This window comes from Balaenoptera physalus (assembly GCF_965194825.1).
Source record: "Balaenoptera physalus genome assembly, chromosome: 12".
NCBI lineage: Eukaryota > Metazoa > Chordata > Mammalia > Artiodactyla > Balaenopteridae > Balaenoptera > Balaenoptera physalus.
Genome location: NC_138897.1, coordinates 67423232 through 67445500, shown reverse-complemented (window position 1 = coordinate 67445500; position 22269 = coordinate 67423232). Strand labels below are relative to the sequence as shown.

At 40.3% G+C, this 22269-nt stretch overlaps 1 protein-coding gene across 5 annotated transcripts in view; it reads left to right on the top strand.

The window, feature by feature from the left end:
* PIEZO2 (piezo type mechanosensitive ion channel component 2) overlaps window positions 1-22269 on the top strand; it is a 343647-nt gene that overhangs the window by 108477 nt on the left and 212901 nt on the right. For all 5 annotated transcript variants that reach the window (XM_082416414.1, XM_082416413.1, XM_082416415.1 and 2 more), the window contains exon 3: window positions 19355-19480. In XM_082416414.1, coding sequence (XP_082272540.1) covers window positions 19355-19480 — 126 coding nt within the window. The remainder of the gene's footprint in view (window positions 1-19354; window positions 19481-22269) is intronic.

Here is a 22269-nt window from a genome sequence, read left to right as displayed (position 1 = left end):
AAGCATCTTAAGATCTGTGTATGTATGTGTGTGTGTGTGTGTGTGTGTGTATGTATGTGTGTGTGTGTGATTGAGAGAGAGGAAGAAAGGGAGGAAGGGAGGGAGGAAAGAAGGAAGGAAGGGAGGGAGGAAGGAAGGAAGGAAGGGAGAGAGGGAGGGAGGAAGGGAGGAAGGAAGGAGGAGAGAAAGGAGGGAGGAAGGGAGGGAAAGATGAATGAACCTGAAGGTGGTGGGAAGGAGGGATGTGTGAGTTTGGCTGCTCTGTTTCATGGCAGATGTCAGGGTGTGGATACAGGCCAGTAGGCTAATACTAGGTAAATTTTTGAGCTCAAGGAATTGAACTCTGCAGAGACACTTTGTCACCATGCACTAATGTCCTACTCCCCTCAGTCCTTCACCCTGGCCAAGGCTGACGATGTTACACGGTGTCACCCACATGGCTGTGTCAACCACTGTAAGTTAACATATGACTTCTTAGGTCCACCCAGGACATTTCCTTCATCCGTTCATTCATTCAACCAATATTTTTTGTGTGCTGACTACCTGCTAAGCACTCTTCTGCACATCGGGAGTACAGCGATCACAACAGGCCAAACGGGATCCTTGCAGTCGTGCGGCTTACATTTGCAAGAGAGAGAATCAGGTGATAAGAAGAGAAAAGAATAAAATAAGGTGATTGCAAGTAGCGAGGTGCACAAAGCAGGGTGATATGACAAGGAACCCCTGGGGTGACTGTGTCTGTTGCAGCTTGGATGACCAGGGAAGGTCTAAACTTCACACCTCGGGCCTGAGCCAAAGGGACAGATAGGCAGGCATGTACCATCTAAAGAGAGAAATTGCACTGTCTTCTTGCCAGTTTCCAAAGTAAGTGAAAAAGTACTGTTGGAGTCATGACGAAAAATTAATGAAAACGTTGGTTTTCCAAAGTGTGCTGGGCTCTTTCTGGGAAGAGAAGTTGAGGACAGTCTGTGCCTCTCCCTGGAGACCCCTTTGTGGATGACTCGTTCCCTGGGGCTTTTGAGCACAGAGAGCAGACAGAAGCAGGGCCGGCTGACGGCTGCCCCACGGCCCCGCGGCCGGAGAGGGAAGCACGGGGCTGGGGAGATAAACACAGCAGGTCACGAGGCAGTTAGTCACGGTCACCTGGTGTGCGTTCTCCGTGGGAACAAGACGATAACAGCACAAATGGTCTCTCCTGCTGGGCCAGCCGGGACAGGAAGATGCCTGGCCAGCTAAGCGGGCATCTCATGCCCACCAAAGGCAGATGCGATGAAGCACGTGGGCAGTCACCAGTCTGCACCTGGACCACTCCCAGGTGTGTGGAGACGTCCCAGCACTGAGGCTCAGACTGTCCATCCGTGTGAAGCTGGAGGCTGTGAGTGTTCATGGCTGATGCTTGGTCAATGTGGAACCAAACTGGACTCCCTGGAAAGAGAGGCAAACGGAAAAAGAACAGGGCAGAGTCGCGTGGGGTAGAAGAGGATGAAGTGTAGCTGGACAGACATTGTTTTCAGGTGACATTCAGCACTTTCCTGAAGGGATTGCAGGAGAGCTCGGTGCAGGAGACCTGGAAAGCTAAGGCTGGAAGGATGCTCCACGGGGATCCACCTGCCTCGGAGAGGAATGGACTTCATCACCTGATGGTTCCCCATTCGTTACCATTTGTAGGTCCCTCACTGCAGAATTCGGCAAACTGGCCTTGTAGTTGAACAAGCAGCACGAGGTCTTCCTGTTGGCTGTGCAGAACCCACATGCACCGAGATCAGTGCTCAAGGACCAGCCCCTCTCATGCAGTTTTCATTTATTGTTATGTCCTTTTGGTAACAGTGGATGGGCTGGTTTATGTGCCGAGCGCCGTGCCGACATTCGGGAGTGTCCCGAGAGCTGTCACACTTGGTCCTGCCTTCCCGAGGCTTCCAGTCAACATAGGACGTGCAGGCATCTACCCCCGGGAGCGACGTATAGCAGAGAGCTCTCATCTGACAAAGCTCCTTGTGCTGAAGGCAGTGAGAGTTTGGGGAAACCGCGTGTAGAAGGGCGCTTTCCTCCCTCGAACGATGAACTAAGACAACTGAAGTTCTCAGAAATGAGATCCATGAACCTCACAATTTCTTTAAAAAAATTCTCCCTCCTGATTTTGACAACTTGCTTCGCAGAGCAGATTTTTGGTGTGTATTATTTGTTTATTTTGTATTTTCTTCCTTCCATAGCTTTTCTGACTCAACTCTCCAAGGCGGCTGCTAGGTTGGAAATAAACGTATGGACAGCAAACCATGCTTCTCATATTTTGAATCATCTTAAAAACGATCAAGGCTTTTTATTCCCAAATGGCTACTCTCTGATACAGCTGGGTTCCAATGCAGTCTCCCTGAGGATCAATGCCGGGGTCCTGAGTAGTCTGAGAAATTTGTGAAATCCCAGAACCAGAGGTGGAGTGGGTCAGGGCCTCCAATCAGGAACCATATCTGGTAAATATCTAAGTTATCGCCTCTTCCTGTTTGTTTTCCTCTGGAGTTTGGAGCAGTTCCACCCAGAGGGAAGCAGGGAGCAGCAAGGCCGGCTCCGCACTGCCAGTGCCCAGGGGAGTCAACGCTGACAGCCCCTCCCCGTGTGCCACATGGAGATCTCGGGAGCTCAGGGCCCGGGCAGGGCATCCCTGCAAAGACGATGTGGGCAGTGGATGGGTCATACTACACCCCACCTTCTCAGGCCTGGGCAGAAAAACACGGAAACCATCTGTTGTTTAGGGTCCAAGGGGCAGAAGTCGTAACATGGTTAAAAAAAAAAAAAGTAAAAGCAACAAAAAATAGTGACTGTCAACCCTCTTCCCTTAGTCCTATAGGTTGTTTATTGAATTGGCCCAAAGCCCCAACTTGGAGGTTCCACTTTTACGTGGGAAGTTTTCCCAGTGCGCTGGTAAATGCCATACACGTTCTCGATGCTCCCTGCGTCACGCAGCCTCCGCGGGCTGTCCTGCCCTCCAGGAAGGGGAACAAGGCTCATCACGGGGGAGCTCTGCTCTGCAGAGGGCTGGGTGTCTTCCTGACGTCTGCCTTTGAATCTGTTGGCTGAAGCCTGCCCTTGACCTCCTGCAAAGGCGTTGGCCACTCAACGAGGGGCCTCAGAGCTCGTGCACTTGGAAATGCCTTCCTCTGTCTGAGTGGGCCTGGTTAACCAATTGATTCTACTGAAGAAAATTCTTCATGTCTATGTTGGATGTTTGTATTGGCCTGTTCTCTGCCAAACCCGCCCATGCAGGGCCATGAGAATGTGCTAGGAAAGCCTTTTTTTGGGTGCTTGAACTTGAGTTATCCAATTTGGTCTCTTTTTCATAGTTCAGCTTTTCAGACTTTAGCAGGAAATTTTCAGTGTGCTTATACAAGGTTCTGTGTGTTTTAATACATTTCTACCTGAATAGCTTTCTTTTTCTCTCTCGTGAAAACATCGCAACAAAACAACTACCTCATGATATTAAGAATTCAGCATATATTAACAACTGGAGTTCTGATTTTTGGCCTGATTTCCTCTTGGAAATGGTGAAATCAGAGAAAGTGAAAGTGTGTGTGGGGTCTTCTCTGGGGAACGCAGCCATGTGAATGCAAACAGTGAATGCCAGTGTTTACAACCTGGTCAGAATGAGTCAACACCTGCTTTGTTTGTTCCCTGTAAATGGGAACGACCCTCAGACGTCATGGAATCAGTGGAATGCCGGCTAGGAAATTTCTTGAATATCAAAGCTCAGTCTTTTTTGCTTCTCTAACTTGTGAACATTTTGCTTCAGCTTCTGTGGGTCCACAAACTACAGCCCAGGGGCCAAATCTGCCTCTACCTACCACAGTTTTTGGATGGCCTGTGAGCTAATTTAAATGACTGAAGAAAATCAAGATTATTTCAAGACATAAGAACATTACCTGGGGGCTTCCCTGGTGGCGCAGTGGTTGAGAATCTGCCTGCCAATGCAGGGGACACGGGTTCGAGCCCTGGTCTGGGAAGATCCCACATGCCGCGGAGCAACTAGGCCCGTGAGCCACAACTACTGAGCCTGCGCGTCTGGAGCCTGTGCTCCGCAACAAGAGAGGCCACGATAGTGAGAGGCCCGCGCACCGCGATGAAGAGTGGCCCCCCACTTGCCGCAACTAGAGAAAGCCCTCGCACAGAAACGAAGACCCAACACAGCCATAAATAAATAAATAAATAAATAAATAAATAAAGAGGATGCATTTCAAAAAAAAGAACATTACCTGACTTCAAGTTTCAGTGCCCACAAATAAGGTTTTACTGGAACACAGCCATTACTAATTTGTTCAGTGTTGTCTGTGTGGTTTTGCATGGCAAGGGCAGAATTGTGTCTTCACCTAAGATATTTACTATCTGGTTCTCGGAGCTGGATGACCTAGAATTTCCAATTCAGCTGAAAGCTTTGGCTCCTCCAACCTATCCTCATGTGCCAGAGTATTTTTACATATATTGTTTCTAATTAAACAAAATTCTTACTTCCAATTTCTGTCCAATTTTTACCTTACCAGTTTTATCTTTATGGTGTACCTGGCATTTCGTCTGCTCTTCAACAGCATGTATGATCTCAAGAGTATGCTGTGTTCTTGTTCTGTGCTAGAGGCTGAAGTCTCAGCAAGATGACACTCACATAGTAGTTATGAAACAGTTGTTTGTTTATGAATAAATTACCAAATAAATGAATAGAAGACAATTCATCAAAATATTTCTTTCCCTGTTTCTGCTACTCTTTTGGAATTCCTAATGCCATAAGTAGGATTCTCTCAATCCACCCTCCATGTCTCCCACCTGCTGTTCAATTTCTTCCTTGTTACTTTGTGCCTATTTCTGGGTGAACTCCTCTGTACTGCCATCCACTTAATGAAATTTATCTTTGTCTCTATCCCACCTGCAGCTTAGCTCATCTATTGATGTATTTAACTAATTATATGACTATGTTTTAAATTTCCGAGACATATAGTTGCTTTTTTCAGTGTCATCTGCTTTACTTCATTTCTGTTTGCAAAAAGTAATTTCTTGTTCACATTTCAGGATTTAATTTATTTATCTTTTTGAGGCTCCCAAGCAACTTAAAGTCATTTTCAGTACGTTTCACAATTTTTAATTTTTGCTTTGGTGAATGCATGTCCCAGTTGTCTTTTCTGGCTTTATGTTTCTCCTTGTAATGAATGAGAAGTTCTTCTGTCTCAGTCCCCCTCTCTCTCTTGCTCTCCTTGGAGTTCTTTCTTCACTCCCTGTGCTTATCTTTCCCTCTAATACTCTTGCAGTTTTCCCACCTGGACCCGTGGGGCACCGTGGAGAGTTAAGATGTGTCCTTGGATGATGCTGGGGATTTGGGCTTTCTCAGTAGTCAGACCTACCATCTCCCTCCTCCCTAAGCTCCTTGTAAACCATAGATTCTTTTCCAGCATCCTTTTGAAAACTGGGGAGCTGTAACCCAAACCCCTGTTTTAATCAGTGTTCCCAGCAATAGCCTCCTGTTGACACTGAGCATGTAATGAAATGCTCATCAGGAAGCCAACTTTGGTCTCCAGTGTCTGCTTCAAGGCCACCTGCGCGAAGCTGTGCATTTCTCTTCCATTTCTAACCTTAGAGATATTTATCTTGTGCTGGTGACTGGTTATGTGTTTCTGGTGACGTGCCTCATATTTTACCTATGATTTCTACATGTTTAGAGCCAAAAAGGTAGCTCACTGTAAGAACTACTCTATCACCTGGAAGCCCCAGGCCCCCAGGGTTTTCTGGAGTTGGAAGACCCACTGCCTCGTGCCCTCAGGCCTGCTTTTGCCTTGCAGATATTTAGGCATGAGGTTCCTGTGAAGCCTTCCCTGTGCTGGAAGCAGCCCCTGTGTTCAGGATGCTTATGACCTATCCGAGATCCATCAATGTCTAGAACCAGATGGCCCAGTGGCCCAGCGGGCCATGACTGTGGCACTTATCCCCCGTGGATATTCCTGACTGTTGACTCTCGACTGCCCACAGCTGAGTTCCTCCCCAGTGACTGTCTTCAATGGTAGGAAGCTGCAAGTAACACCCATCTGTGGGGACAGCCTACATCTAATTTCTGGTCAGTGATGGGGTGGGTGAGATACAAAGGCTCAGCCCCCTTGCCTCAATCCTAGACAACTGTGAAGGGCCATTCCAACTCCAGGCTCCCCAAGCACCAGCTGAGGCCCCCCCGGAGCTGCATCTCAGGCCAGCCCTGCCCTTTCACTCCCCTGTTGGTGTCCTTGCCGAGCGCCCTCCCAAGTAACTGTCTGCACAGCAGTCTCAGCTCAGAGCCTGTTTCTTGGGAATCAACCCAGGATAGCAACTCACATTATAATATACATATTCCTAAGTGTCAGATACAGACACTATGCAGTGTGGGAGTCAGAAGGAGGTCCCTGTGGTCAAAGCGGTAAGGAAAGATGCAGAGGAAATGCGGCCTGGTCACAAGCGGTAAATTTGGAAGCAGGGGAGGAGTAGACACGTGGTGCGGGCAGCGTCACTCCCTTCCCTGGCCCCTTAGCCACCATCCCCACACCCTGGGCACTGTTCTTCTCCCTGATTCTATCAGCTTCATTGTGGGGAACCTTTTAGAAGTGATTACTACACTTTAAAACTTATTAAGTAATAGTACATAAAGCCAGGGTAGAGCTTCCCTGGTGGCGCAGTGGTTAAGAATCTTCCTGCCAATGCAGGGGACACGGGTTCGAGCCCTGGTCCAGGAAGATGCCACGTGCCGCGGAGCAACTAAACCCGTGCGCCACAACTACTGAGCCTGTGCTCTAGAGTCTGTGTGCCACAACTACTAAGCCCGCGTGCCACAACTAATGAAGCCTGCATGCCTAGAGCCCGTGCTCCGCAACAAGAGAAGCCACCGCAATGAGAAGCCCGTGCACTGCAACCAAGAGTAGCCCCCGCTCGCCACAACTAGAGAAAGCCCGTGCACAGCAACGAAGACCCAACACAGCCGAAAATAAATAAATTTTTAAAAAGCTAGTTTAATAAAAACTAGTTACAATAGTATTAAAAAAAAAAGCCAGGGTAATAAATGATAGGTCCAAATGGGAAGGGAGAGGGGAAAAATATTTTTTTGGCTTCAGTAATATGCCAGTAACAAAATTGGAAATAGAAAATGGAGCTTTTGCAAGGGAGGATTAAGAGGTGGGGCACAGGGGGAATTCCAAGTCCCACTTGGAGACATGCCATGGAAGCTTCTAGTCTAGTTGGGAAGAACTCTGGGGGAATAATCTTGTCATGTATTCTTCCATTGGCTTTTGTAGTGTTCCCAGAAAGCCTCTCCATGAGTCATTCTTTTTAGCAAAGAAGGGTTTTGGGCAGTGCTGGAATGATGGCCTCAATGAGATTTCAAATAGAATATACAGTAGATGTGTAATTCTTCTCTCCATTTATATTAGTTTCATGCCAATGAAATGGCTATTCTTGTAAGTCAAATGGTGAGTATTAACAGCTTCACATACTCAACCTGAAAGCTTGACTGTTCAGTTTATTTTGCAGTCCCAGCACCATCTTTCCAGCTAATAGGTGTTTGTATTTAAACTCATTTTGAAGAGAAAGGAAAACACTCAGTTTTATGTATCAACCTGCTTTTCATTTGTTCTATTGGGAGCCTAAAATTATGGGAAATTCATTAAATATAAGTACTTGCTTTCCAAGCTGGTGTTTTTTTTTCCTAAATGCCATATATATTGGCTACATGGTGCTTCTACTAGGCCTTTCTAATTAAATTGTAAATAAATAATAAAAGTATCTTGGGGGAAGACTAAAGGAGACTTTGAAATATATTAAAAAACTCATCAGACTCTGTATAAATACAGAGTTTGTATTTGATTCATTAACTTATCTATAAACCCACATCAATGAAACTTTTTGCTGTTCAATTTTTACCACAGAGAATATTACCACAAGGCTCAGAGCTCTCCTTGGAGAATTGGTAGGATAGGGGAATGCATAGCTTCATGGATCTTTCACATTAACTGTCACCTTTAAAATCACTTGAAAGCTAGAGTTTGGGAATGTTGACTAAAGCAGCAGCCTCTGAGGGTTCAAGATGTTGGAGTAGAAGAATGTGTACTCACTACCTCTTGCAAGAGCACCGGAATCACGGCCGATTGCTGAATGATCATTGACAGGAAGACACTGGAACTCACCAAAAAAGATATCCCACATCCAAAGACAAATGAGAAGCCACAGGAGATGGTAGGAGGGGCACAATCACAATATAATCAAATCCCATAACCACTGGGTGGGTGACTCACAAACCAGAGAACAATTATACCATAGAAGTCCACCCACTGGAGTGAAGGTTCTAAGCCCCACATCAGGCTTCCCAACCTGGGGGTCCAGCAACAGGAGGAGGAATTCCCAGAGAATCAGACTTTGAAGACTAGTGGGATTTGATTGCAGGACTTTGACAGGGCTGGGGGAAACAGAGACTCCCCTCTTGGAGGACACACAAAGTACTGTGTGCATCAGGACCCAGGGGGAAGGAGCAGTGACCCCATAGGAGACTGAACCAGACCTACCTGCTGGTGTTAGAGGCTCTCCTGCCGAGGCAGGGGGTGACTGTGGCCCGCGGTGGGGACAAGGACACTGGCAGCAGAAGTTCTGGGAAGTACTTCTTGGCGTGAGCCCTCCTGGAGTCTGCCATTAGCCCTACCAAAGAGCCTGTAGCCTCCAGTGCTGGGTTGCCTCAGGCCAAACAACCAACAAGGAGGGAACTCAGCCCCACCCATCAGCAGACAAGCAGATTAAAGTTTTACTGAGCTCTGCCCACCAGAGCAACACTCAGCTCTGCCCACCACCAGTCACTCCCATCAGGAAGCTTGCACAAGCCTCTTAGATAGCCTCATCCACCAGAGGGCAGGCAGCAGGAGCACAAAGAACTACAATTCTGCAGCCTGTGGAACGAAAACCACATTCGCAGAAAGATAGACAAAATGAAAAGGCAGAGGACTATGTACCAGATGAAGGAACAAGATTAAAGCCCAGAAAAACAATTAAATGAAGTGGAGATAGGCAACCTTCCAGAAAAATAATTCATAATAATGATAGTGAAGATGATCCAGGACCACGGAAAAAGAATGGAGGTAAAGATTGAGAAGATGCAAGAAATGTTTAACAAAGACCTAGAAGAATTAAAGAACAAACGAACAGAGATGAACAATACAATAACTGAAGTGAAAAATACACTAGAAGGAATCAATAGCAGAATAACTGAGGCAGAAGAACAGATAAGTGACCTGGAAGACAGAATGGTGGAATTCACTGCTGCGTAACACAATAAAGAGAAAGGAATGAAAAGAAATGAACACAGCCTAAGAGACCTCTGGGACAACATTAAACACACCAACATTCGCATTATAGGGGTCCCAGAAGGAGAAGAGAGAGAGAAAGGACCGGAGAAAATATTTGAAGAGATTATAGTCAAAAACTTCCCTAACATGGGAAAGGAATAGCCACCCAAGTCCAGGATGCACAGAGAGTCCCAAGCAGGATAAACCCAAAGAGAAACATGCTCTGACACACAGTAATCAAATTGACAAAAATTAAAGACAAAGAAAAATTATTAAAAGCAGCAAGGGAAAAACGACAGATAACATACAAGGGAACTCCCATAAGGTTAACAGCTGATTTCTCAGTGGAAACTCTACAAGCCAGAAGGGAGTGGCATGATATATTCAAAGTGATGAAAGGGAAGAACCTGCAACCAAGATTACTCTACCCAGCAAGGATCTCATTCAGATTTGATGGAGAAATCAAAAGTTTTACAGACAAGCAAAAGCTAAGAGAATTCAGCATCACCAAACCAGCTCTACAACAAATGCTAAAGGAACTTCTCTAAGTGGGAAAGACAAGAGAAGAAAAGGACCTACAAAAACAAACCCAAAACAATTAAGAAAATGCTAATAGGAACATACATATTGATAATTACCTTACATGTGAATGGATTAAATGCTCCAACCAAAAGACACAGGCTGAATGGATACAAAAACAAGACCCATATATATGCTGTCTACAAGAGACCCACTTCAGACCTAGGGACACATACAGACTGAAAATGAGGGGATGGAAAAAGACATTCCATGCAAATGGAAATCAAAAGAAAGCTGGAGTAGCCATACTCATATCAGATAAAATAGACTTTAAAATAAAGAATGTTACAAGAGACAAGGAAGGACACTACATAATGATCAAGGGATCAATCCAAGAACATATAACAGTTATAAATGTATATGCACCCAACATAGGAACACCTCAATACATAGGCAAATGCTAACAGCTATAAAAGAGGAAATCGACAGTAACACAATAATAGTGGGGGACTTTAACACCTCACTTACACCAATGGACAGATCATCCAGACAGAAAATTAATAAGGAAACACAAGCTTTAAATGACACAATAGACCAGATAGATTTAATTGATATTTATAGACATTCCATCCAAAAACAGCAGATTACACTTCTCACGTGCACAAGGAACATTCTCCAGGGTAGGTCACACCTTGGGTCACAAATCAAGCCTTGGTAAATGTAAGAAAATTGAAATCATATCAAACATCTTTTCCGACCACAACGCTATGAGATTAGAAATAAATTACAGGGGAAAAAAAAGTAGAAAACACAAACACATGGAGGCTAAACAATACGCTACTAAATAACTGAGAGATCACTGAATAAATCAAAGAGGAAATCAAAAAATACCTAGAAACAAATGACAATGAAAACATGACGATCCAAAACCTATGGGCTGCAGCAAAAGCAGTTTAAGAGGGAAGTTTATAGCAATACAATCCTACCTCAAGAAACAAGAAAAACCTCAAATAAACAATCTAAACTTACACCTAAAGGAACTAGAGAAAGAAGAACAAACAAAACCCAAAGTTAGCAGAAGGAAAGAAATCATAAAGATCAGAGCAGAAGTAAATGAAATAGAAACAAAGAAAACAATAGCAAAGATCAATAAAACTAAAAGCTGGTTCTTTGAGAAGATAAACAAAATTGATAAACCCTTAGCCAGACTCATCAAGAAAAAGAGGGAGAGGATTCAAATCAATAAAATTAGAAATGAAAAAGGAGAAGTTACAATGGACACCGCAGAAACACAAAGCACCATAAGAGACTACTACAAGCAACTCTATGCCAATAAAATGGACAACCTGGAAGAAATGGACAAATTCCTAGAAAGGTATAACCTTCCAAGACTGAACCAGGAAGAAATAGAAAATATGAACAGACCAATCACAAGTAATGAAATTGAAACTGTGATTAAAAACCTTCCAACAAACAAAAGTCCAAGACCAGATGGCTTCACAGGCGAATTCTATCAAACATTTAGAGAAGAGCTAACACCTATCTTTCTCAAGCTCTTCCAAAAAATTGCAGAAGAAGGAACACTCCCAAACTCATTCTACAAGGCCACCATCACCCTGACACCAAAAGCAGACAAAGATACTACAAAAAAAGAAAATTACAGGCCAATGTCACTGATGAATATAGATGCAAAAATCCTCAACAAAATACTAGCAAACAGAATCCAACAACACATTAAAAGGATCATACACCATGATCAAGTGTGATTTATCCCAGGGATGCAAGGATTCTTCAGTATATGCAAATCAATCAATGTGATACACCATATTAACAAATTGAAGAATAAAAACCATATGATCATCTCAATAGATGCAAGAAAAGCTTTTGACAAAATTCAACACCCATTTATAAAAACTCTCCAGAAAGTGGGCATAGAGGGAAACTACCTCAACATAGTATAGGCGATATACGACAAACCCACAGAAAACATCATTCTCAATGGTGAAAAACTGAAAGCATTTCCTTTAAGATCAGGAACAAGACAACGATGTCCACTCGCCGCTGTTATTCAACATAGTTTTGGAAGTCCTAGCCATGACAATCAGAGAAGAAAAAGAAATAAAATGAATATAATTTGGAAAAAAAAGAAGTAAAACTGTCACTGTTTGCAGATGACACAGTACTATACAAAGAGAATCCTAAAGATGCCACCAGAAAACGACTAGAGCTAATCAATGAATTTGGTAAAGTTGCAGGATACAAAATTAATGCACAGAAATCTCTTGCATTCCTATACACTAACAATGAAAGATCAGAAAGAGAAATTAAGGAAACAATCCCATTCACCACTGCAACAAAAAAAGTAAAATATCTAGGAATAAATCTACCTAAGGAGGTAAAAGACCTGTACTCAGAAAACTATAAGACACTAATGAAAGAAATCAAAGCTGACACAAGCAGATGGAAAGATATACCTTGTTCTTGGATTGGAAGAATCAATATTGTCAAAATGACTAAACTACCCAAAGCAATCTACAGATTCAGTGCAATCCCTATCAAATTACCAGTGACATTTTTTACAGAACTAGAACAAAAAATCTTAAAATTTGTATGGAGACACAAAAGACCCCTAATAGCCAAAGCAATATGGGGGGGGAAAAAATGGAGCTGGAGTAATCAGGCTCCCTGACTTCAGACTATACTACAAAGCTACAGTAACCAAGACAATATGGTACTGGCACAAAAACAGAAACATAGATCAATGGAACAAGATAGAAAGCCCAGAGGTAAACCCATGCACCTATGGTCAAGTAATCTATGACAAAGGAGGCAAGGATATACAATGGAGAAAAGACAGTCTCTTCAATAAGTGGTGCTGGGAAAACTGGACAGCTACATGTAAAAGAATGAAATTAGAACACTCCCTAACACCATACAAAAAATAAACTCAAAATGGATTAAAGACCTAAATGTAAGACTGGACACTATAAAACTCTTAGAGGAAAACATGGGAAGAACACTCTTTGACATAAATCACAGTAAGATCTTTTTTGACCCACCTCCTAGAGAAATGGAAATAAAAACAAAAATAAACAAATGGGACCTAATGAAACTTAAAAGCTTTCACACAGCAAAGGAAACTATAAACAAGACAAAAAGACCACCCTCAGAATGGGAGAAAATATTTGCAAATGAATCAATGGACAGAAGATTAATCTCCAAAATATATAGACAGCTCATGCAGCTCAATATTAAAAAAACAAACAACCCAATCCAAAAATGGGCAGAAGACCTAAATAGACATTTCTCCAAAGAAGACATAAAGATGGCCAAGAGGCACATGAAAAGCTGCTCAACATCACTAATTATTAGAGAAATGCAAATCAAAAGTACAGTGAGGTATCACCTCACACCAGTTCGAATGGGTATCATCAGAAAATCTACAAACAACAAATGCTGGAGAGGGTGTGGAGAAAAGTGAACCCTCCTGCACTGTTGGTGGGAATGTAAATTGATACAGCCACTGTGGAGAACAGTATGGAGGTTCCTTAAAAACAACTAAAAATGGAATTACCATATGACCCAGCAATCCCACTACTGGGCATATACCCAGAGAAAACCATAATTCAAAAAGACACATGCACCCCAGTGTTCATTGCAGCACTATTTACAATAGCCAGGTCATGGAAGCAACCTAAATGCCCATTGACAGACGAATGGATAAAGAAAATGTGGTACATATATATAATGGAATATTACTCAGCCATACAAAGGAACGAAATTGGGTTATTTGTAGAGACGTGGATGGACCTAGAGACGGTCGTACAGAGTGAAGTAAGTCAGAAAGAGAAAAACAAATACCGTATATTAATGCATATATGTGGAATCTAGAAAAATGGTACAGATGAACCAGTTTTCAAGGCAGAAATAGAGACACAGGTGTAGAGGACAAACGTATGGACACCAAGTGGTGAAAGCAGGGTTGGGGGTGGTGGTAATGGGATGAATTGGGAGATTGGGATTGACGTATATATACACCAATATGTATAAAATAGATAACTAATAAGAAAATTAGTTGTATAAAACTAATTTTATACAACTGTATAAAAAAAAAAAATAAAATTCTGTATAAAAAAAACCTCAAAAAATAGCCTTTGAATACCTTCAAAAGTATTATAAATAAGGAGTTAGATTTATACCTATGTTTAAATCCCAGTTCCTGGATGTAATCTATGGAGTAACAGTAGTATTTTCTTTTTTTAAACTCTATTTGAGGAAATATATTACAGATAAACAAAGTCAATGAATAAAACCCAAATTAAAATTGATTGAAAAAACTCTACTTTTTCTCCTTGTTATTTATTCTTTCTGTTAATATTGAATTTCTTCTGCTTAATAACCAGAGAAAAATAGTATGTAAGTATGCAGTTTGGTCCCGTGTCATGCTGGCCATAAATTGCCTATTTTGTGAATCTGCTATCTGCGTTACTTTGGGAAATCATCTTGAAGTTAGCATATATATTTTTAAGTCTTTTAAATATATGACCCATTTTCTTATGTTTCTAATTATGAGTGATTATTTATTACGTGACATATCCTTGGATAATTCGTATTTCTTGTGTAAATTAGACTGACTACTCAAAACACATGGGCAACATAATACCCTCAATTATTTCTGTGCACACAAAATACTTCCAAAACCAGAAAAAGAGATCATTTCTAGAAATGCCATGAATTAATTGGAGCATGGCTGTAATTAGGGGTGTGTGTATGTGAGTGTGAGTGTGTGTGTGTATGTGTGTATGAAAACAAATATCTTTTTACCCATTTCTGTCGCTCCTATTCATGACTGAAGTTCCACGTTTTCCTTTAGTATCATTCCCTTTCAGCCTGAACAAGCTATGTTAGCATTTCTTTTAGAGCAGATCTCCTGGTGACAGATACTCTCAGTTTTCCTTAATCTGAAAATGTCTTCTTTTTGTCTTCATTCCTGAAGGATGTTTTCACAGGATATAGAATCCTGGGTTCATAGTTCTTTCCTTTCATAACTTTAAAGATGTTTTTCCAGCTATTCTGGTCTTCACCGTTTGTGATGAAAAATATGTGGTAATTCAGAGTTGTCCCCCTGTGTGTAATGTGACATTCTCTCTCTGCTTTTGGAGTTTTTCTTTATGTTAGATTTCCAGCCGGTTGGTTATTCTGAGTCTCTTGTGGTTTCTTCAAGTTCATCCTTTTTAGGTTTGCTGAGCGTATTGAGTGTGTAAATTATGTCTTCAACAAATTTGGGGAATTTTTAGCTATCATCCAAATATTTTTCTGGACCACTCTCTCTTTCCTCTCTTTCTGTAAGTCTAATGACATAAATGACACAAACGATGGCCTTGATCCTTTGATCTCAGACCTGAGAGCCGATGAATTTTTTCAATCTTTAGCCCTCTGAGAGTCAAAGTCCATAATTTCTGTTAATCTCTTCAAGTTACTGGCTCATTTCTTTGTCATCTCTGTTCCACTATTGAGTCCATCAAGTGAATTTTAAATTTCAGATATTGTATTTTTTCAATTCTAAATTTTTTATTTCTTGCTCGTTTCTTTTTCTATTTCTATGCTGACAGCTTCGAGCTCTCCATTTTAAGATTATTTACCTTGACCTCATGGAGTGTGGTTGTAAGGGTTGTTTTAAAGTCATTTTCTAATAATTCCAACATCTGGGTAATTTCAAGGTTGACTTCATTGTCTTTTCTCTTGAGAATTGGTCAGATTTTCCTGGTGTTTTCTATGCCAAGTAATTTGGAATTATATCCTGGTCATTTTGAATATTGTGTTATGAATCATTGGGTCATCTTAAAATCCTCTGGATAATGTTGATTTTTTTCCCCTTTGTTTCTGTGTTTTAGCAGGCAATCTGGTTGGTTTCAGCTCACAAGCTTTGTCTCACTTTCTGTGGCTGGTGGTTCCAATGTCAGTTCAGTTCTCAAACCTTTGCTTTTCTATTTGGGTCTGATTTGTGCACGTACCCCTCAGGGGTCGGTCTGGGACCTGTGTGGTTCCTTGTATCGTAGTTCAATTCTGAAAGCTCTTTTGGGTCTGTTCCACACATGTGTGGCTTGAGGGTGAGACCAGGACTTGTACTGGTTTATAACAGAATTAGGGGATCCTCCTCTGGGTCTCTTCTCACCAAGATTTCCCCTTTAATCGTTAGCTCTTGGGACCCCTTCCCCCAGTTCCTCTGGTCAGAGAGATAGAATGGGGTGGAGGAAACTTTAGATGCCTTCAGGGCAGCAGCAGCTTTGCAACCAGGACAGTCTTTGGAAGCAGGATCAGGAGGGAAAAAAAGGTTTTGAAAGAGTATATATATGATGGTATTATACTCCAACTAATTAATTCAGTCTTATTATTAGTTAGCAAGAAGTTATGGGGTTGGAATAAGATAGATACAACAAGGTCCTACTGTATAGCACAGGGAACTATATTCAGTACTATCTTGTGATAACCTGTAATGGAATCTTAAAAAGAGTATATACAATGTAAAAAATTATCAACTAATTAAGTTTTCTATGTTTTAAAAAAAGAATCTTATATTAGGCAAATTTATCCTTCAAAAACACAAAAGAAAGAAGTAACAGAGGAAATGAGGGAAAAAAAATGTATGACATACAGGAAAAAAATAGCAAAATGACAAAAATGTATCCTTATCAGTAGTTATTTTAATATAATTGGATTAAACTCTCCAATGAAAGGTAAAAGGAGTAGAATGCGTAATAAAACATGACCCAATGGTATGTTGTCTACAGGAGATTCACTTAAAATCCAAAGTTGGTTGAAAGTGAAAGGATGGAAAAAGATATTCTATGCGAATAATAACCAAAAAAGTGCTGAGGTGGCTGCATTAATATTAGACAAAATGTATTTTAAGTAAAAAACTGTTACAAAGGACATCATATATTGATAAAAGGTCAGTTCAAGAAGATGTAACAATTATAAACATATACTCAGCAAACAACAGAGCCCCAAAATATATGAATCAAACATTGGCAGACTTGAAGGGAGAAATAGACAATTCTACAATAATAATTGGATACTTCAGTAGCCCACTTTCAATACTGGAAAGAACATCTAAATAGAAGAATGATAAGGAAAAAGAAGACTTGAACAAAACTATAAACCAACTAGACCTAACAGATAAATATGAAATTCTTCACTCAGCAATAGGAGGATACCTATTCTTCTCAAGTTTACATGGAATATGCTCCAGGATAGACCATATGTTAGACCATGGAAAAATTCTCAAGAAATTTGAAAAGATTGAAAGCATATAAAGTATCTTCTCAAAGTACAATAGAAAGAAACTAAGACATTAATAACAGAAGGAAAATTGGAAATATGGAAATTAAACAATGCATTCTTAGACACCAGTGGGTCAAAGAGATAATCACAAGGGCAATTAAAGAATACTTAGAGACAAATGGAAACAAAACATAACATACCAAAACTTATTGGATGCAGCGAAAGCAGTGATCACAGGGGAATTTATAGCTGTAAACAACTGTATCAAAAAAGAATGATCTCAAATCAATACCCTAGATTTACACCTTAAGGAGCTAGAAGGAGAAGGGCAAACTAAACTGCAAACTAGCAGAATGAAGGAAGTAACAGAGATGAGAACAGAGCTAAATGAAACAGAGAATAGAAAAACAATAGTGAGAATCAACAAAACCAAAAGTTGGTTCTTTGAAAAGATCGACAGAATTGACAAACCCTTGGCTAAACTCATAAATCAAAAGTGAGACAAAATGAGACATTTTAGTTATATTTGTATTTATGTTTATGACATTTTAGACCTTTAAGCTTCAATTTTTAGGGTAATCACTTGTTCTTTTCAGGACTTCCAGCTGATTGAATCAGCCTGCCCAGATCATCAAGGAAAATATCTTTATTTAGTAAAGTCAGTTCATTACAGACTTTAATCTGTTCAGATGTTTGATTAGACTGACACATTGACAAAACCATTTACAATACAGTTTTGGTTGCTAATTTAAGTTGTATCTTGTTTTCTATCTGATTATGCCAACGCAGAGGAGCTATATTTATTTTTGCAAGATGATATTGCATCTGAATCATTTTTGTGTATTTTTTTCTAATAGTTGGTCTGTGGATTCAGTTGGACATTCTATATTGATGATGATGTCATCTGCAAATAATTCCATTTGATCATATTATCTGCAGATAATTCTAGGTATTACAACTCTTCTTTCTTTTTCTTACCTTATAACACTGGCCAGTACCACCAGTGATATAAGTGGCAAGGGTATCAAGTGTCCTTGATGGTTCTCTGATATTAATACGACTGTGTCTAAAATTCCACCATAAACAGGATATTTGCTTTAGTTATGGCATAAATTCTTTATTATCTTTTTCTTTTTCTTTTTTGGCTGCATTGTGTCTTCATTGCTGTGCGTGGGCTTTCTTTAGTTGCGGTGAGCAGGGGCTACTCTTCGTTGCGGTGCGCGGGCTTCTCATTGCAGTGGCTTCTCTTTGTTGCAGAGCACGGGCTCTAGGTGCGTGGGCTTCAGTAGTTGCGGCGTGTGGGCTCAGTAGTTGTGGTTCGTGGGCTCTAGAGTGCAGGCTCAGTAGTTGTGGTGCATGGGCTTAGCTGCTCCGCGGCATGTGGGATCTTCCCGGACCAGAGATCGAACCTGTGTACCCTGCATTGGCAGGCAGATTCTTAACAACTGCGCCACCAGGGAAGTCCCAATTCTTTATTATCTTAACGATATTTCCTTCTATTCCTAGTTTTCTGAGTGTTGTATTATTTTACCATAAATAGATTTTGAACTTAATGAGATTCTTATTCCATATGCATTAAGAAAATTATCATATCAGCCTACCAGTGTATGACTTATCCTTACAGATTTGTTACTATTAAGCCACATTTCTTTTTCTGCAATAAATACTAGCTTATTGTGATGTATTGCATTTTACCTTGCTATTTCAGTTAGTGAGCACGTATGTTTTTCAAATAATTTGTGTCTATATTCATAAGTAAAATGGGCTTATAAATTCCTTTCTTTTTCTAGCTTTATTTAATTTTGAAATTAAACTTACTCTAAATTGTAAAATGTTTTAAGCAACTTTCCTTCTTTTCCTACTCTCTGGAACTATTTTTACAAGGCAGGGATTATCTGTTTCATCAAAGTTGGCAGAACTCCCTTATAAAACTTTCTGGACCAGAGGCTTGCTAGTGGTTCCGTTTTGTGGTAACATATCCTGTGATAAATAGGAAAGCATCTTTCTTTCATGTCGCATTTTTAATCAGTGTTAATTATATAATTTTACAAAGGGAATAAGATGCTTTTAGCTTTAGACTAATAATTAAGAGAGTCATTGTTACACTTCATATTCTTTTGAGTCAGTCTACACAATAGTTTTTGTAGAAACGTGTTCTATGTGGACTGGTACGAAGGTCAGAATGAGTGTGGTCATCTCAGGATCGCTCATAATCTCTGTGTTTTTCTTCCCAGGACACACAGGACGGTTGTTAAAGTCTCTGTGCTTCACCAGTTTTTCCTTCCTGTTGCTGCATATAATTTTCCACATCACGTTGGCAAGTCTGGAGGCACAGCACCGCATTGCACCTGGTTACAACTGTGAGTATGATGGTGGCTTTTTAAAATATTACATACGTGAATAACAAAGCTATGTGTCATAACGCTTATAGAAACCTAGGCAATGATGACATTACAAAATTCGTGGCAATTTTTGGCCATTTGTCAATCTAATACACTATAAATACATTCCAAGAAATTTATATACCTAGACAATGGGGTAATGTGAACAACTTAATTCATGCATCTTCAACATATATTAGATATTAAACTGTGATCGGTATGTAAGACATTATGCTTGGGTGTAGTCTAAAAAAAAATCAAGATTTACGTACAGACCCTGGAGCTTCCACTATGGCTGGTGAGATGAGACATGTACAATATCTAACATGATAAATAAGAGCACAAACGTCAAATAAATACTACAGTGACTTCAGGCTTATTGTAAAGCATAATGTAAGATTTTGTATATCTTTATGGGAAAAATGTGAATGACACAGATAGTTTCTTTTTAAATCTGGGAGGTTTTTTTGCTATTCATAAGGAAATGATATATCTTATACACATTATATTTTGAGGTTTTGATCTGAAAACGTCGACACGTATATGCTTTATCTAGGTAGGATCATCTTTCCAGAATTAACCTACCATTGGATAAATTCTACTTCCATTTTTGTAGACTGTGTGATTGTCATTTGAAAAAAACAGAAGCATTTCAAGTAGATGGAATACAATCCACATGTTTTAAGTGAATATTTGAAATAGACTAAAATAATAGTTTTTAAATGGTCAGTTTTTCACTGAGGAACCCGTTTGTAGGTTTGAAATTTCCTGATCTTTCATAAGTGCTAGCACAAGTGAAGTGAAGCAAACCAACCATTCCCTGTAAAATAAAGGCCAGATCAAAATTCTTCATGGATCACATAGTATTAACATAAATGTAGTGAGAGATTCTTTAGTAAAATCTGTAGTCATAAATTATTCACTATACCTCACGGTGTAACTTTTAGAGAGCTAAACTTTACAGAACTAAAGTGAGCATTCGTTCTGGCCATTTTATTGAGTGCTGAGTTCCTTGGATAATAGTGCCTATCAAAATGATTCTTGATTTAAGATCTGATGATTTAAGATATGGTTATTATTTTTTTAATTGAGATATAATTCATATACCATAAAGTTCACCCATTTAAGGAACACAGTTCAGTGGTTTTTGGGTTGTGCAACCACCACCACTATCTAATTCCAAAACCCTTTCATCACCCCAGAAAGAAACCCTGCACCCATGAAGTTATTCTTCTTTCCCTCTCCATGCACCCCCTACGCAACCACTAATTTACTTTCTGCCTCTAGTAGATATACCTGCTCTGGACATTTCATCCAAACATAATTAAGTGATATGTGACCTTTTGTATCCAGCTTCTTTCACTCAGCATAATGTTTGCAAATTTCATCCATGTTGTAGCCTGTGTTAGGACTTCATTCCTTTTCATGGCTGAATAATATTCCATTGTTAAGATGGGGTTTTAATGCTTGATAAACGTCACATCATTATTAAAAACTTGATAAAATAAAATGTTTAAATAATGATACTTTAGTTATATTATTATAATGGTAAAAAGGATTTATTACATTTGGCCAGATTCAAGTCTCTTTGGACTTAGTAGAAATGTTAGCAATGATAGTTTGTATTGCTTCTTAATCAAAAATCCTTTGGGTAGTTCTTAATCAGGCATTCCTAGGGCCAGAAGGAAGGATTTTTAACCATAAGTGTTGTCTGAAAGCTTGCCACATTCCCAAAAATGAAAGCTGAATTTGAAGAAAAATAGATAGGTAGGTATAAGAGGAAGAACATGGAAAAATTATTTGATGCATCACATCCAGATGAGATTCCATACCCAATTATATAATGTTATATATATATAATAATTTTTTTTTAAAATTAATTTATTATTTATTTTTATTTTTGACTGTGTGAGTCTTCGTTTCTGTGTGAGGGCTTTCTCTGGTTGCGGAGAGCGGGGGCCACTCTTCATCGCGGTGCGTGGGCCTCTCACCATCGCGGCCTCTCTTGTTGCAGAGCACGGGCTCCTGACGCGCAGGCTCAGTAGTTGTGGCTCACGGGCGTAGTTGCTCCGCGGCATGTGGGATCTTCCCAGACCAGGGCTCGAACCCGTGTCCCCTGCATTGGCAGGCAGATTCTCAACCACTGTGCCACGAGGGAAGCCCCCTATAATAATGTTTTGATGTCAAAATTTTACTTACTTTCTCTTGAGTAATAATTCATACCACTGCAATGTAGAAAATAAAATATTATCTTTTGTTTTAAAAAAAGACTATTTCATGAATAATGAGTTCTCTTTATCACTGAAAGTATTTCATCACAGGATATATTACAACTCATCAGATTTTTCAAATTTGAGCTTATAAACATATAGCTTGCCAGTGTCTGCAGATACTTTTAGGTGCTGAGTGATGCTGTGGAAAGGACTGTGCTGGAGGGGGCCTAAATTAGGGTGTGAGCACATCGTTTCTTCCAATCCACAGTCTATGTCTTTCTATTTTTATTCGAAATAACATTTTCAATAATTCTATAAAGGTGAAAGCAAAAAATGTAATGTGAAATGTTAAACCGTTTTCCATTTTCCACATTTACAAACGAACGTACTGTGGGGTCTCTCCTATAAGGCATAGGCAGAGACAGACAGAAAGACATACAAACTTAAAGTACACACACACACACACACACACACACACACACACACACACCACACACATGCTTACACATGCACCACATATGCAAACACCACACACATGCAGACACACACAACACA